We start from the raw sequence: 15,240 nt of genomic DNA on the forward strand, positions 1-15,240 counted from the left end.
CTTTCTCTGGGTGTGAAGTTATCTACGTTACTATTACGGTACATAGTGCTATGCAGTCATGTGTCACTTAACGACTGGGATCTGTTCTGAGAAATGCATTGTTAGGCAATTTTGTTGTTGTACAACAAAAATAAAGTACATATGTTGTACAAACATCATAGAGTGTACTTACACAAACCTAGACGGCGTAGCCTAATACACACCTAAGCTATATGGTACTGATCTTCAGGAAGCATCATTATGCAGCATATAACTGTCAACTATTTACTTACATAAGACTGTAAACTGCTGGAGAACAAAGGATCTCCCTCTGCATCCTCAGTCTCTAGGACAGCGTTTGACCCAAAGTCAGAAGTTCACCAAATGGGTCAAATGTTCAGAATTATCTTGGAATTTAACTAATGCATTGATAATCAAAGATAAATGATTGCTACAAGGTCTCAGAATGAGTATAATCCATATTTTATCCTAAAATGTTGTAGCAACACAATTTAATGATCAGTTTTTGTAAAAAGTTATATAAATACATTTACACATAATTCCATTTAAAATATATAGTTCATTCAGAATTGACAATTTGTTTGCTTATGATCTATTGTTACTGAGGGAAAAAAGTACATTTATTAAAAATAGATAGCACATGTCTATATTCACCAAATGCATTGATTTAAAAAATTATTAACTTGACAGTACATTTCTCGTCAATTTTTTTATTGTGCTACTTGCACAAAGGAATGCAATTAAGTGTTTACTGAATTGTTTAGATCTTTAAATTACTCATTTAACAAGTTCATTTAAATAAGTTTAATATTCCATAAATGACAAGCAGCTTAAATACAAGTTTGATAACTATCATTAAAAAATTAATAAAATGAAAGTCATAGTTAACTTTTCAACAAGGCCATGTAACATTTATCACTAACCTGACTAAAAGGCCGCACTCGCACTGCCACTTTCACACTGTCAACACTTGGCATAGGCATTTTCATCATTTTCCCATTATTTGCATTGTTATTTGGTAGAAAAATAATGTAGAAAGCACACTGCTTATGCTTCACACTAAAACATTAAAAGCTTAGCCAACAAAAGCAGTTTGTTTCTAGACAATCAATTATTAATGGCCCATTCGTTACATACTATCAATTACCTGTTATAAATTATTTAACATTTACTTATTGATCACTTTTACAGCCTACATCAAGTATCACCACTGAATTGCACAGTCATACTGCAGAGAACAGTTTTTCACTTTTTTTTCTTTTCCTTGTTCCACATCCACTCACACTCTTTCCCCATCCTCAATAGTCTGTGCCTGAGGTGCTATGAGAATCCGTCAAAGTTTGAAAACCTGAATATTAAGAGACTTCTGTTATTCAGTAGCAACCTCCTTCACAGCAAGAACACTATAAAATTTGTTCCGCCTTCTCATTCTGTCAGTATCAGGGCACACACAGGTGCATGGAACAGCATGGAACGGATCCGTGTTACATCTCCCTTCCTTCTCAAACCCTTGTAAGAAGTTGCTAGTGAGCAGTGAACCGGTCAGTCTAACCTGGATAATTAGTCTCTAAATAATTAAGAGGCTTTAAAGGTAATAGCCTCCAAGCTAGCTGAACAAAAAATGCCAACATTATATTTTAACCAATGCATTACTTGGAAAATTACTCATTTGAGGTAGAATATACAAAATTTGTTAAACTACAAAAAAGTGGCAAAATTACATGTCCGTAATTCAATTTCAACATAGTAACAGCCAAAAAAAGAAAACCAAAACCCAAAAAAACATTTTATGATTAGAAATCTTAATTACAGAAGCAAAGTGCATAAATTATAAAACAGCAACTTTAAAAAAAAAATCAACAGTTCAATCATCCTCATTTTAAGAGCGGTCTAATAATACTTTTAACTGTAGAGAAAGAAAATAGGATCAATATCTATTAGCATAAAAAATCATTATTAAAACGGAAATCCCCTCTCAAAAATCTAACAGACACAAACTACTGTGAAGTATACACTTTATTTAACATTTCAGTAGTAAGCCATATTTACATATTATATAAATGTATGAAGTCTTAATATAAAATAGAAAAAAACTGCCTGGACTAAAAGAATCACACTCCATATGGAGTTACTTTACTTATTGAAGACCTTCTGTTTATAAAAATTTACAATAATTTATATAAATTATTTTCTTCCAAAGTAGATGACTTTTAATAATCCACACAATTCTGATGACTTTACAAATAGGTGTACATTAAAAACTTGAAAAAAAATTACAGCATTTTTCTGCGTAAAACTTGTTTTGGGAAGGCAGACAATTTCTTTCTGCTCCTTCCAAGAGCCTTTCCTGTTACTTCTGCAGTTTTTCTTGGCTTGCTCTTTATTCCATCAATTGGGCTTGCCAAGGGAGAAATCAGCTTAATTTCTACTGGAGGAGGTGACCAACTTTCTTTTTCTGTGTTTCTGAAAAAAAAGAAGATACAATTCAAGTAAGAAGAAACATATTATAATATAAAATATAATTGGCTTCCCAATATATTCAAAGAAACCTTATGATTACCCTATCCTAGTGCTTTCATTTTATAAAAGAGAAGTGAATTGGGATACACAAAAACAAATACTGCTGAATTTTCTTTTAAACGTTTTCATATGTATGAACAAATACTGCTGGGTTACAATGACGGGCCAAGTACCAGTAGTCAGTCCACGGAATGAGAGCCCAGTAGGTTCATGAAATGTATGAGAAACGGCAAAGGCAACTCTCAAACACCAGCAAGTGGCAATTACGTATATATTTTCATAATATATTTTTTCACATACATACAAAGTCAATTTATATGTAAACAGTGTTATTAATTATGGCTAAAAGTCTCATTAAATCAGTTTTTAAGGTAAGATAAAATGGATTACTTTGTACTTTCATGAAATTCAACCATGACTGTGCACAAATAAATCTGAAATGGAGTAATTTCCCCCATAGATGAAGTTTTATTGCTATTAGTGAAATAATCACAGGATTTTTTTTTAAGTTTACAATTATTTTTTACTAATAGTTATCTATCTTTACTAAGAAAAAGGTAAAACATCCCCCCCACCCCCCGCAAAAACAGCAAGATTCTCTGGGTACTTAACTGTCCCCACCCGAGACCCTTCTTTCAGAAGGATGAACGGGCTTCCATGCGATAGAGAAACCTAACAATCTCAAGGAGCCAGTGCTGATAAAGGCAAGGAAAAATTACCCTTTTCTGATGAGCTTAATGTCTCTTTTTAATTCAAGACTCTTCTCAACTCTAATTTTAAGAAACAAAATGTATAAAAATTACAGCATAGAAGAAGTCATACTTGCTTGCTTGCTTTGTTTTTGCAGTCCTGGCTCTTCTCACTTTTTGCTTCCCCACAGCTTCTACTGACTGAGCATCATCTTCCTATAGATTAAAATTTTTAAAAGATATTAAGTAATTAAACATCTGAAATCTACATAGAAAAAGTTCTATCTTGAGTCAAGGAATACAGCCAAACAGTGCTAATGAATTCAAACTCAACAAGTCCCGAGTGGACTCCTTTTTATCCCTCATCCCCATACATTCAGCTGGTTTCCAAGTCTGGACAGTTTCATTTGGGAATGTTTCTATTGTCCACTGCCCTTTGGTTCCCATTGCCTCTGTCCAAATCCAGTCTCTCATCATCTCATAAGAATTAGTCCACCGGCAACTACTTTTTCCTCTCTAGAATTCATTTCGCATAGAATCTACTTAAAAGATGGAGATGGCTATTTGCTAGTTTGTGAACAGGCCCCCACTCCCATGCACTGCCATTCTTCCGTGCCTTGGCATCTGCTGTTTCCTTTCCAGGAATACCTATCTTCTTTACCTTCTGTCTACAGGGTTGTTTGGGTATAAACTATTCTTATCATGCTGTGAAATAATTATGTGTGTTTTTGTCTCTTCAATCAAACTGAGCTCCTGAAAGACAAGGAATTTACCTGAATTATTTTTATGTCTTTGCCCTGGCATAATAACTGGCTCATCGCGGATAATTTAAGAAACATTTATTAATTAATGTTGGTAAATATACGGGTCTCACAGTCAACCGTGAACTATTTTAGGGTAATGTGCAACAGATGATGGAATCAACTCTGAAATACTGTCTCTCCAAGTGTGGCCTGTGGGGACCTGCATTTTAAATAAATACATCTAGCTAATTCTGATGGGACACTAAAATTTAAAAGCCTTTCCCCAATAGGTGATTTAAACTGCAGCCCCCAATAATACACCATCAGTAACATACCACAGATCTGTCTTAAAGGCAGGGTCCCCAAAAGTGTAGACAAGACAATTTTAAGCTTTTAGTATAAATATCTGCTCTTTTTAAAAAAGTCTATACAAGAAATACTGCTTAAAAAAGAAAAAGCCTGTTTAGACATTTCTCCAAAGAAGATATATGGATGGCCAATAGGCACATGAAAAGATGCTCATCATCGCTGATCATCAGGGAAATGCAAATCAAAACTACACTAAGATATCACCTTACACCCATTAGAATGACAAAAATATCTAAAACTAATAGTAACAAATGTTGGAGAGCTTGTGGAGAAAAAGGAACCCTCATACACTGCTGGTGGGAATGCAAACTGGTGCAGCCACTATGGAAAACAGTATGGAGAGTCCTCAAAAAATTAAAAATAGAGCTACCATACGATCCAGCCATTCCACTACTGCGTATCTATCCAAAGAGCTTGAAGGCAGCAATCCCAAAAGTCCTATGCACCCCAATGTTCATTGCAGCATTATTTACAATAGCCAAGACGTGGAAGCAACCTAAGTGTCCAGCAAGATGATTGGATAAAGAAGATGTGGTACATATATACAATGGAATACTACTCAGCTGCAAAACAGAACAAAATCATTCCATTTGCAATAACATGGATGGACCTTGAGGGAATTATGTTAAGTGAAATAAGCCAGTTAGAGAAGGACAATCTCTGTATGACTCCACTCATATGAGGAATTTAAAAATGTGGACAAAGAGAATAGATTAGTGGCTACCAGGGGAAAGGTGGGGTGGGGGGGTGGGCACAAAGGGTGAAGTGGTGCACCTACAACACGAATGACAAACATTAATGTACAACTGAAATTTCACAAGATTGTAATCTATCATTAACTCAATAAAAAAAAAAAAGCCTGTTTAAACAAGCATACAAATAAAATCATGCATTTCTTACCAGTTCGTCTACAAGTTTGGATGTATTAGATGCATTTTTCCGTCTGGTCCTTAAAGTAGGAGGTGAGAAGACAAATTGAGAAGATAAATCTGAAACTAATTCTTTCAGCTGTTCAGGAGCCTCTATTTTTTTCGCTAAAGAAAGGTAGGAAAAAAACACACTGTATCTGTATCTATTTACATATATATACACACACATACATATATTTTAAAAAAGCTTGGAACAAATGATGCACGTGAGAAAGATGTAAACATCCCCAAACCTGGAAAATGCCAGTATCATAACATGATACCCAAGTTAGGAGAGAGAAATGATAGGAAAAATCCCAACATCACTTGGGTAAACCAAATTTTCAGAAATATTTAATACTTGAAACTAAATAATGCTACAATATAATAACAGAACTTAAAAAGCAGATACAAAACTGCATTATTCCACTAGTTTTAATCTTTACTACATCAATCTGGGGAGGGAAAACATCAATCTCATATACAACCTGAGCTAGTTTTTCGCTTTATAATTCTTACTATTCCAGAGACAAGTTTTTTTGTTTTTTTAAAAGATTGGCACGTGAGCTAAAATCTGTTGCCAATCTTCTTCTTCTTTTCGCCAAAGCCCCCCAGTACACAGCTGCATATTGCAGTCGTAGGGCCCTCTGGTTGTGCTACGTGGGAAGCCGCCTCAGCATGGCCTGATGAGCGGTGCCATGTCCACGCCCAGGATCCGGACCAGCAAAATTCTGGACCGAAGTGGAGCGCGCGAACTTAACCACTCCGCCACGGGGCCGGCACCGAGACAAGGTTTTTACTTACAAAAGTAATTTTATTTACAAAGAAGAGACTCAAACCCTCTTTCTTTCCAGCTCATTCTGAGCTAGTTGTTCCAGTCAAGGGGAATAACAGCAAAGTCTACACCATAAAAGGAAAAATTGTAGAAAAACAAGCTGATAGGAAGATATTCCACAGATAAATAAAACGGTTTAATTAAGAACTTGTTTAAAATATGTATTTATCACAGACTTGATCTCAAGTTTTGTGTTTACTACAAATCCAGTAAGTTAATGGCAGTCAGCAGTGTAATTACGGAGCCAGCATGGTGCAGCTGAACCAGTATGCCGGAGATAAACCCCAGCTTCTCAATTCACTAAAGCTTTGGGACCAAAGGCAAGTTACTTCACCTCTCTGTGCCTCAGTTTCTATAAAATGGGATTAATAGTACCTATAAAGTTGCTGTGAAGATTAAAGGATTAAAACAATGGGGGACATATGATAAGTGCTTTACAGATGTATTTGTTAGGATGCTATAATTAAGAATATAATTTACAAACCTTTGAAATAAAACGCTCAAATTATAGTTCAATGTTATTTCACCACCAGGACAATCAAGAATTCTGTAAGATGTCAAATCTTTTATATGATTCTTAATAAAAGAAAAACCAGGAGTGAGGTCAGAAATAAAATTTATCTCTGCTCTCAGCTAAGTGGCAGAAATGGCAACGGTTGGGGTCACTGGTGGCAACTTCCCCCTTTTGGTGTTAAAAAAGTCAAACACATCTCTATTCTATGAAAATGATACTCTCTTTTTCTCTTTCTAGGCTACCTGGAGCAGCGGCTTCTTGGCTTTTCAAAGACTAGCTCACATTCCTCACCTACAGTTTCCCCCTCCACTTCAAAGGAATAAATAAGGAAATACAAAAACACACTATCATGTGCAAAAACGTTCAGCCCCCACTATTCATTCCACATGCTTCTATTAGCTAGACAAGACTTTATCACACTTCTCTGTATGTCAGTTCCTCACCCATCTCTGTAAGTTTTCTGAGGGTAAGTTTTGATGGCCAGTGCTACTTAAAGCTTAAGGAGTTTGAAAGTCCTAGGTTCAAACCCAGTAATGTACTAGTAAACAACTTTCTGGAAAAAAAAATAGGCAGCTCTGCTTTAAAGCATGTGCCTATTTTTGTGGTATAAATGTTCTCACCATGGCTGGACTGCAAAACTTCTGAACATTTAACAATTGGCCCTCATCACCTCACCAACTCAGAAGTCGGCTCCAGGACACCACTGTCTACTTATTACCGGGGTGACGTGGGCACTCAGCCTCACTGAGCTTCAACTTCCTCACTGTGGAAAGACGGAAGTAAGAGTACTTCTACTTCACTGGGGTGTAGTGAGAAGCAAACAAACCCATGAACGTTTACCCTAGTAAAGCCTCAGGCATACAGCAGGCCCTTCTTAAAGAGCTGCTGTTGAGTCCTGGAAACTACAGAAAATCCACTGAAATGTCAAGCTTCACATTCTTTTAGCTAGTAAAACACATCTAAATAAAATTCTAAGATACTTGTTTCTTTGACAGGTTTTGATTCAACAGACCACCACCTCCAGATTTCTAATCACAGATCTAATATTTATTTCAGTATCTATTATTCTCTCACCCCCTTCACTAAAGGTGGTTTAAAAATACATCTTAAATAGGCACAAGGGGACAAAAGGTATTATAAAGAATGTAGAAACTATAATCTGAGGACAAAAGAAGAAGGGAAACTAATCATGGTGGTAATTGTTCTGCTAATGTAGTGAATACTCAACAAGAACCCTGTGGGCTAGGCATCATTACCTTTATTGTAGAGATGAGAAAATAAGATTTAGAAAGATTAAATAACTTTCTGTCCACCTAAAGTGGCAGAAATCCCAGTTCCAAATTTCTGTCTCTAATCTCATCATCTCATACTAGAAGGTGCTTTTTTCTGCACCCCCTCCCCCCCCCCCCCCCCCCCGGAAGATTCACCCTGAGCTAACATGTGAGCCAATCTTTCTCTACTTTACATGTGGGTCACTGCCACAGCATGGCTGTTGAGTGGTGCAGGTCCATGGCCAGGATCTGAACCCATGAACCTGGGCCACTGAAGCAGAGTACACCAAACTTCACCACTGTGCCACAGGGCCGGTTCCAAAGTGGCTTATTTTTAATACTAGAAAATCTGAAAACAATTCAAATACTGAACAGGAGAATGTTTAAGCAATCTGTGGCACAGCAGTGAGATGAAATGTCACATATGGGCTCTAAACAAAGAAAAAATACAAAACCATGAACACTCAGGTTTTGAAGAATATTTGAGAGTATCCAAAAATGCTCATGAAATAAGTCGAGGGGGCAGAATATACACACATACATAAACTACAGTTTATTGGGTTTTTTAAAAAACAAGCTCTAATACTCAAGAGTCACTCAGGTTTCAGCTTTTGGCTTAGTCTGCTCACTCTCTGTTCTTTGATGATTTCAACAACAATCTAAAATAATTACCAAAAAAAAGAAAGAAAGAGGTTTTTGCATGGTGAATGCTAAAGACAGAAAATTTCTGGTTGCAGCTTTTTAACATGGTTTATCATTCTCTTGGCTTTCCTCAAGTCAGGAGGCAACTATATAGGATGTTCACTAATGCATTTAAAAAAACATGCAACAGATTAAAAAAGCTTAAATAAAATAAGACAACTAAGCCACCCATTTTACTTACAAGTCCCTGAGCTGCTTGCTGTGCTGAAATCCAAATCTTAAGCTACAACTTAATAACCAACTACATTTAGTTTACTTAATCATTTTTATCACTTTTGCAAAGAACCATCCTAATGGGATCTATTCAGCTTACACCAGTGTCTCAAGCTTTTCTTCATTATTGCCTTTTGAGACTTTTCTTAATTGTCTCCCTCAATGAAATTTTTTCCTCCAAGAAATCTTAACAGCACAGATATGTTGTAGACCTGTTTGTGTACTTTACGACTATTTGTGCTTTACACATAAAGAGTAAGGTACTTTCACCTTTTTGGGAGACATCACTCCTGTTGAGAAGCTAAGAGCTACACCAAACAGACAATACAATCGTTAGCTCATCACGGGCAATTAGGGAGCTTGGGTGTGCAGGTGTGCCAGCTTCTGGGCAATGGGGAACCCGATTTAAATAATTTTTGTATCCTAACCAATACAATTATATCGCTGTTTCTCCTCAAAACAATTTGAGATGGTGGCCATCACCTGGGACATGAGCCAAACACAGTAGCACAAGACTAAAAATGCTGATTCTTGAGGCTGGTCCCCTGGACTAGTGGTCAAGTTTGGCATGCTCCACCTTGGTGGCCTGGGTTTGGTTCCTGGATACAGACCTACACTACTCATCAGCAGCAACCCACATATAAAATAGAGGAAGATGGGCACAGATGGCAGCTCAGGGCGAATATGCCTCAAGCAAAAAGAGGACGACTGGCAACAAATACTAGCTCATGGCAAATCTTCCTTAGCAAAAAAAATAAAAATAAAATGCTGATTCTATTTGTGGAGAAAGTAAATTTAAGTCACTTATGATGTAAGGGCAGAATAAAGAGAAATGATACTATTCTAAAAAATTAAACCTATGTCAAGTGACATAAGATTTAAAAAGTCATAATGAACCAGAAAATTCTTTAATCTAAAAATGAACTTTGAACTATAAAATCTTTAGATTTTACCATTATTTTTTTTTTGGAGGGGGGGAGAAATTCCCTGTAACTACAAATTATTTTTAGGAGAAATAACCAATTACTGCCTTAAATCAAATCGGGCCTAAAACAATAGAATTTTATGTTGAAGACTCTGAATGAGACGAAAATTGTGCTTTGAATAGAAATAAAAGTACCTTTCTCTTTCCTTGGAACCTTTGACAAAGGAGGAGAAAATAAAAAAGACTCATTTTTTGGTTCAGAAAGGTCTGGCAACAAGATGGCCTTGCTAGATCTAGTCCTTGTGCTACGGGAAGATTTAGTCAAAGCAGCTGTGACAAGTAATTTTTCTTCTTGGTCATTTGGTTCTTTGCGTGTTATTTCTTCATCCACGCATTTTTCTGATATTGAGTGCAATGGATGTTTTTGGCTTTGATTCTCAGTCCTTTTTGTAAGCTTTTTCTTAGAGCTCATCACTGGAACAAGTTCCTCATTTGGCACTAAAATGGATTTTTCTGAAGCTGGTTTTCCAACGTCAGCTCTGTCATGTTTAGCCGGGGTGTTTCTTGTAGATCTCCTCGGGATGCTGGGAGTTTCTCTCTTCTTGGGACTCACTTCCTTAACAGCCTCAGATCCTACATCTTGAGACGGATTAACTTTTCTTGGTCTACCGCGTTTCCTGGGTGTAGCAGGCGTATCAACTTCTGCCCGAAGAGTCAACTGAGACGACTCAAGCTCAGAGTCGTCTTCGACATGCGACGCACCGACTTCTCGCTTTTGAACCCTTCTGCTGTGTTGAGTAGGCAGCTGCTGTTCAATGGACTTCCCAGCTTGTTCATATCCTGCTTTCTCAGAAGCTTCTAAATTAGCACTTCTTAATTTTCTGGTACTTCTGCCAGGACTTGCTACTTTACTAACTTTTAGATCACTTACAATTTCAACACTTTCCTGATTTTCTACAGATTTTTTAGCTCTTTTAGGAGTCCTTTTGGTAACAGATGAAAGGTTAACTTCTTTTCTAAAAGAAGTTTCTTCAGTTGCAGGTTCCACAAGCTGAGATGATTTTAACCTTCTTAATTCTCTACCTGGAGTAACCTGTAATCCTTGTTCCATAGAATTAATACTTTCCAATGTGTCTTGATTAATTTCTCTTTTCCTCCTTCCTCTCCTAGGAGTAACAGAATTTTGAGGTATTTGCTGGTTTTGAGATGTTCCTTTGACATCAGCACAGGCACTTTCAGAAGCCTCGGAGATTTCTTTTGTTTTCCGACTTTTCTTGGTAACTGAAAGCCCCAGCAGCTCAGGGGCAGCAACGTCTGCTGACTCTTCCTCTTGTGCTGATCTGACATTCAGGTTTCGGACACGTTGTCCTCTTGTGCGAGTTCTGGAGGAAATCATGTCATTAACCGGGCTGACATTTATAGTCACTGTACTTGCTTCCTGAACAGTCTTACATGTAGATTTGACTAACTTGGTAGAACACATTACCTTTTGGCTTATTAAAGGTCTGTTTTCACAAATAGACTGTTCCATTGTATCTGAAGTAATTTCTTTACTTCTTGTATCTTTAATTACATCTAATAAATTTTCTGCAATTGCTACTTTAATTGGTTCAGGCACATATGGTAATGTTTCCACCTTCTGGGACTCGTGATCACTAGTTATGACAGATGGCAGACTTGCAGCATGTCCATGATTATCGTTCTCCCCACTGTATACGTGTTTCTCCTCAGGTGCTGTGTTAGCTGCTTTAGCTAACACATTAGATGCTGCAGAATCACCCGTCTCTACTTCTCCTTCTTCACCTTCCAAAATCAAGGTGAAGTTGCTCTGAGCCACAAAAAGTTCCCCATCTACTTCAGCAATGTCACACTCAGCAGAGTCTTTATTATCAGGCAAGTCACAAAACTGTTGCTCAATGGTATCAAAATTATATTGAAGCTTAAGAGTTCCTGAGGGATACAACTCATTAAATGAAAGACTTCTAGCCTCTTGTCCTGAATCTTGAACTTCCAGCTCTTCACGTTCAATCACCTAAAATGAATTAAAGATACGAAATTAGGAATTTTAATGTACATATTTATTTTAACCAAAAGCATAAAGCTTTTTAATGACCATCTCACTTGTGGTGTATGAATTGTTAAACATAAGCTAAATATGATAATGGCATATACTTATGGGTTTACTTTATAAAATATCCATTTAAGCAGATTTTCTCACTCAGGCAAAATAATTAGACAGAAAAAGATTCTGAGATTCTGAATGGAATTAAAGTAGAAATTCCACATTTCTCTGGCTAAAAAAGACAGTCTTAACATAACTTTGAAAATTATTATGATGCTAACAGTTGTGAGAAGAATTAAGGACTTATTCTATTCTCATCCAAGAAAAAAAATTAACCGGAGAAAAAGAAACAACCCCCAAACTGTGTTTTAATGATAAACCCCATATTACCTAACTAACCACACTTTTTCTAAACAGCATGATCCCCATAAGGTTGAAGAAGAATTCACCTACATAAGCTCCCTTGGGCTAGACTCAATCCTCTTCCCTTTGCTGGGGCTGCATAAACCATGAAATTCCTAAGGCTTTCAAGTTCAGTACCTCTCCTGCAAGGGTTTGGTGGAAGAAGGAATGGTCCTTGCATTTACCTTTTGGTAAGGGAAGGGGAGAAAAAGGAGGAGGCAGAAAGTAACAGAGAGATCTCCTGACCAAGAAGGTAGAACATTACCACCCACCTAGACAATGACATTTTCCATTCCCCAAACATTCAGTGAGATGAAAGACTGGAAAGATCCAGAAATGAGGACTCCCGCTTACACCATGCCCACGGTTTTTATTAGCTTCCCCGCTGAAGGATTAGGGACTTTATCCATCTATTTCACAATGAGAATACTCATGAAAATGAATATGGAGAACCACAACATTTTTATGAGTCAAGAAACTTCCCAAATACCATACAAATTTCTATAAATAATGAGAAGAGGTGGTTTTTCTTCATCTTAAATTCATTTATCATATAAAAGTTGCCTGATGATAATTAAAGAGATTTGGTGGAATTTTCAGAAACCATAAATCATTAAATTCCGGAAAAAAAATTTCTTTCTGGAGTGTATAGAAATTAAACCCCAACCAGTTGAATATCACTCTCCCACAAGTACAGTCGTGCATCCCTTAACGACAGAGCTATGTTCTGAGAAATGCATCATTAGGCAACTTTGTCACTGTGTGAACATCACAGAGTGTACTCACACAAACCTTGACGGTGTAGCCTACTGCACACCTGGGCTCTATGGTACTAATCTTGCGGGACCCACCGTCAGCTATGCATTCTGGCCCACTGTTGACTGAAACTCTGCCATGAGGTGCATGACTGTACGCACGAGAGGAAAACCCTATTTAACTGTATTCAATTGTTTTCAAATACAAGCTCTGAACAGTTTTAGCATCACACTTGTCTCTGAAGCAGCTAGTATCTGTTTTCTCATGGCTAAAAGAACTTTTATTTGAACCAGATACTAAACAAAAACTAAACTGTTAAAACTGTGATATCTTTAACACACCCTTTTGGTTTTCATGAAAAACAATTTCTTACTTAAAGGATATGTTCTTTTGTATTCCACAAAATACTTATACGCTTATGTTTTCTTAACAAAGATTTTTATAAAGAGTTTTTTATATACCAGTCAAATAAATGAATACTTTAGGTTTGAACTATGGTTTGAAACCTAACTAAACCAAAACTGAAAGACTGACAAGGAAGTAAAAAATTCATTTTTTTTACATGAATTTCTTGAGTATTAGGAGGATCGTCAGAAATTGGAGGCTTTTCTTCTGGTAAGTCAACACTTGCTTTTAGTACATCAACTTCTACTGCACGATCTTCTTCTAAGCCCAGCGCTACTTCCTGGTCAAGCCTACGTTCAGAGACAACAGGACCTTCTGAGATAACGAGCCCAGAGCTGCTACTATCACCAAGGATGCCGGGCACAGCTGAAAGAAAAACGAGAGTTAACCTTTCATGTTCTAAACTGAAAGAGAAAAAGATAGATACACTATTTGGGAAGCAAACAGAAGGGGAAAAGCTATATCGCACTTGAGAATACTTCCTTGAAAAATTGTCATATTTGCCAAAAAGTTTCTAACATTTAAAGGCGAAAAGCCTATAAGGATTTACATATTAATCCTGTTTCTTCAGGATCCAATCACTCAGTTTAAACAATACATATTTGCCTTCCACAAAGTTTACATTTAAAAATGACAACATTGGTTTTTCTCAACTGGAATATAATTCTTGCTCCTATTGTGCAACTTCAGTATGATGATAACTGCTTTGAGGAGTTCAGACGTTTGTTCTTCATTAAATTAATCTGAAAATCATGATCACCTGGTGACTACTGTACAACCAGCTACCCTTGCTGAGCCATTATAGAATTACAGAGGGGACGTGCAATCTGGGCTTTGATCTAGCTGTGACAAGGACTAGATATCTCACTTTCAGCAGAAACCATCCAAATGGCCACAAATATACTCTACCACTTTAAAAAATTTGGGGTTGAGGGGGACGGACATGGACAGACGGATGGACAGCCTTATTAATAAAAATTCCAAATTCCTCCTTATCTTTCACCTTCCTCTTTGCCAAAGTTTTATATCATTTACACTCATAGGCCATATTTGGATTTAGAGTTTGTGAGTGACACAAAACCCAAAACACCTCAAGGAGGGGGAAAAAGATGAATCTAATCTAATAAATAAAAAACAAACTTTTTTTTTTTAAAAAGACCAACTAGGAAAAAATATTTTCACACTTTTAACAGATAATGAGGCTAATATCCCTAATAAAGACTGCTTATAAAACAACATGAAAAGTTTTTCACCTGTCAGTTTGGCAAAGAGGAATGGGAAAAAATGTACCTTACCTTCCAATGATCAGTGTATGAAAGCAGTAAACAATCGTTACTGGAGAAAACAATAAAATAAAAATCTCTGTATAACTCCTTGACCTGGCAAATCCATGCTAAGGAATCTACCCAACAGAAATACTGACATAGAATATGCAAAGATACGTACACAAGAATATTCACTGCAGAAACGAAACAGCAAACCAAACAAGAATAGTGATCACCCCAAATGTTCACCAATAAGCAACTAGTTAAACATATCAGAGAACATCCATACCATGGAATACTACTATAGCCATAAAAAAAGGACAGGATTAATCTGTATTAATGATGTGAGAAAATGTCTTAAATATATTAAGTGAAGAAAAAAGTTTTTTTTGATAGTAGTAAATTTGATGATAATGTATAATAATAGCTAACAGTTATTAAGCTTTTATTAACACTTAAAGCTATTGATATTTACAGATAAAGAAACCAAGGTACAGCCCACAGTTTTATACATAAGTGCCGGAACTGGGTTATGAACCCAAGCAGTCTGGCTCAAGCCTCTGTACTCTTCAGTCACCATACTTATCTCCTCTGTCAACATATGGGGAAAAATACACACACACACACAAATTTAGGAAAAAAGACTCTTTAGACAGTCAAT

The 15,240-nt window shown here is 36.6% G+C and overlaps 1 protein-coding gene across 1 annotated transcript in view; it reads right to left on the reverse strand.

Annotated features, from left to right (window-relative positions):
- Positions 1-1,998: 1,998 nt before the first annotated feature.
- Positions 1,999-15,240, reverse strand: part of AHCTF1 (AT-hook containing transcription factor 1) — an 87,133-nt gene continuing 73,891 nt past the window's right edge. The window contains exons 32-36 of the mRNA XM_046678290.1: positions 13,472-13,680; positions 9,885-11,721; positions 5,222-5,355; positions 3,343-3,425; positions 1,999-2,463 (exon numbers count right to left, since the gene is read on the reverse strand). Coding sequence (XP_046534246.1) covers positions 2,274-2,463; positions 3,343-3,425; positions 5,222-5,355; positions 9,885-11,721; positions 13,472-13,680 — 2,453 coding nt within the window. The 3' untranslated portion in view covers positions 1,999-2,273. The remainder of the gene's footprint in view (positions 2,464-3,342; positions 3,426-5,221; positions 5,356-9,884; positions 11,722-13,471; positions 13,681-15,240) is intronic.

This window comes from Equus quagga, chromosome 12, assembly GCF_021613505.1.
Source record: "Equus quagga isolate Etosha38 chromosome 12, UCLA_HA_Equagga_1.0, whole genome shotgun sequence".
In the NCBI taxonomy this organism is placed as follows: domain Eukaryota; kingdom Metazoa; phylum Chordata; class Mammalia; order Perissodactyla; family Equidae; genus Equus; species Equus quagga.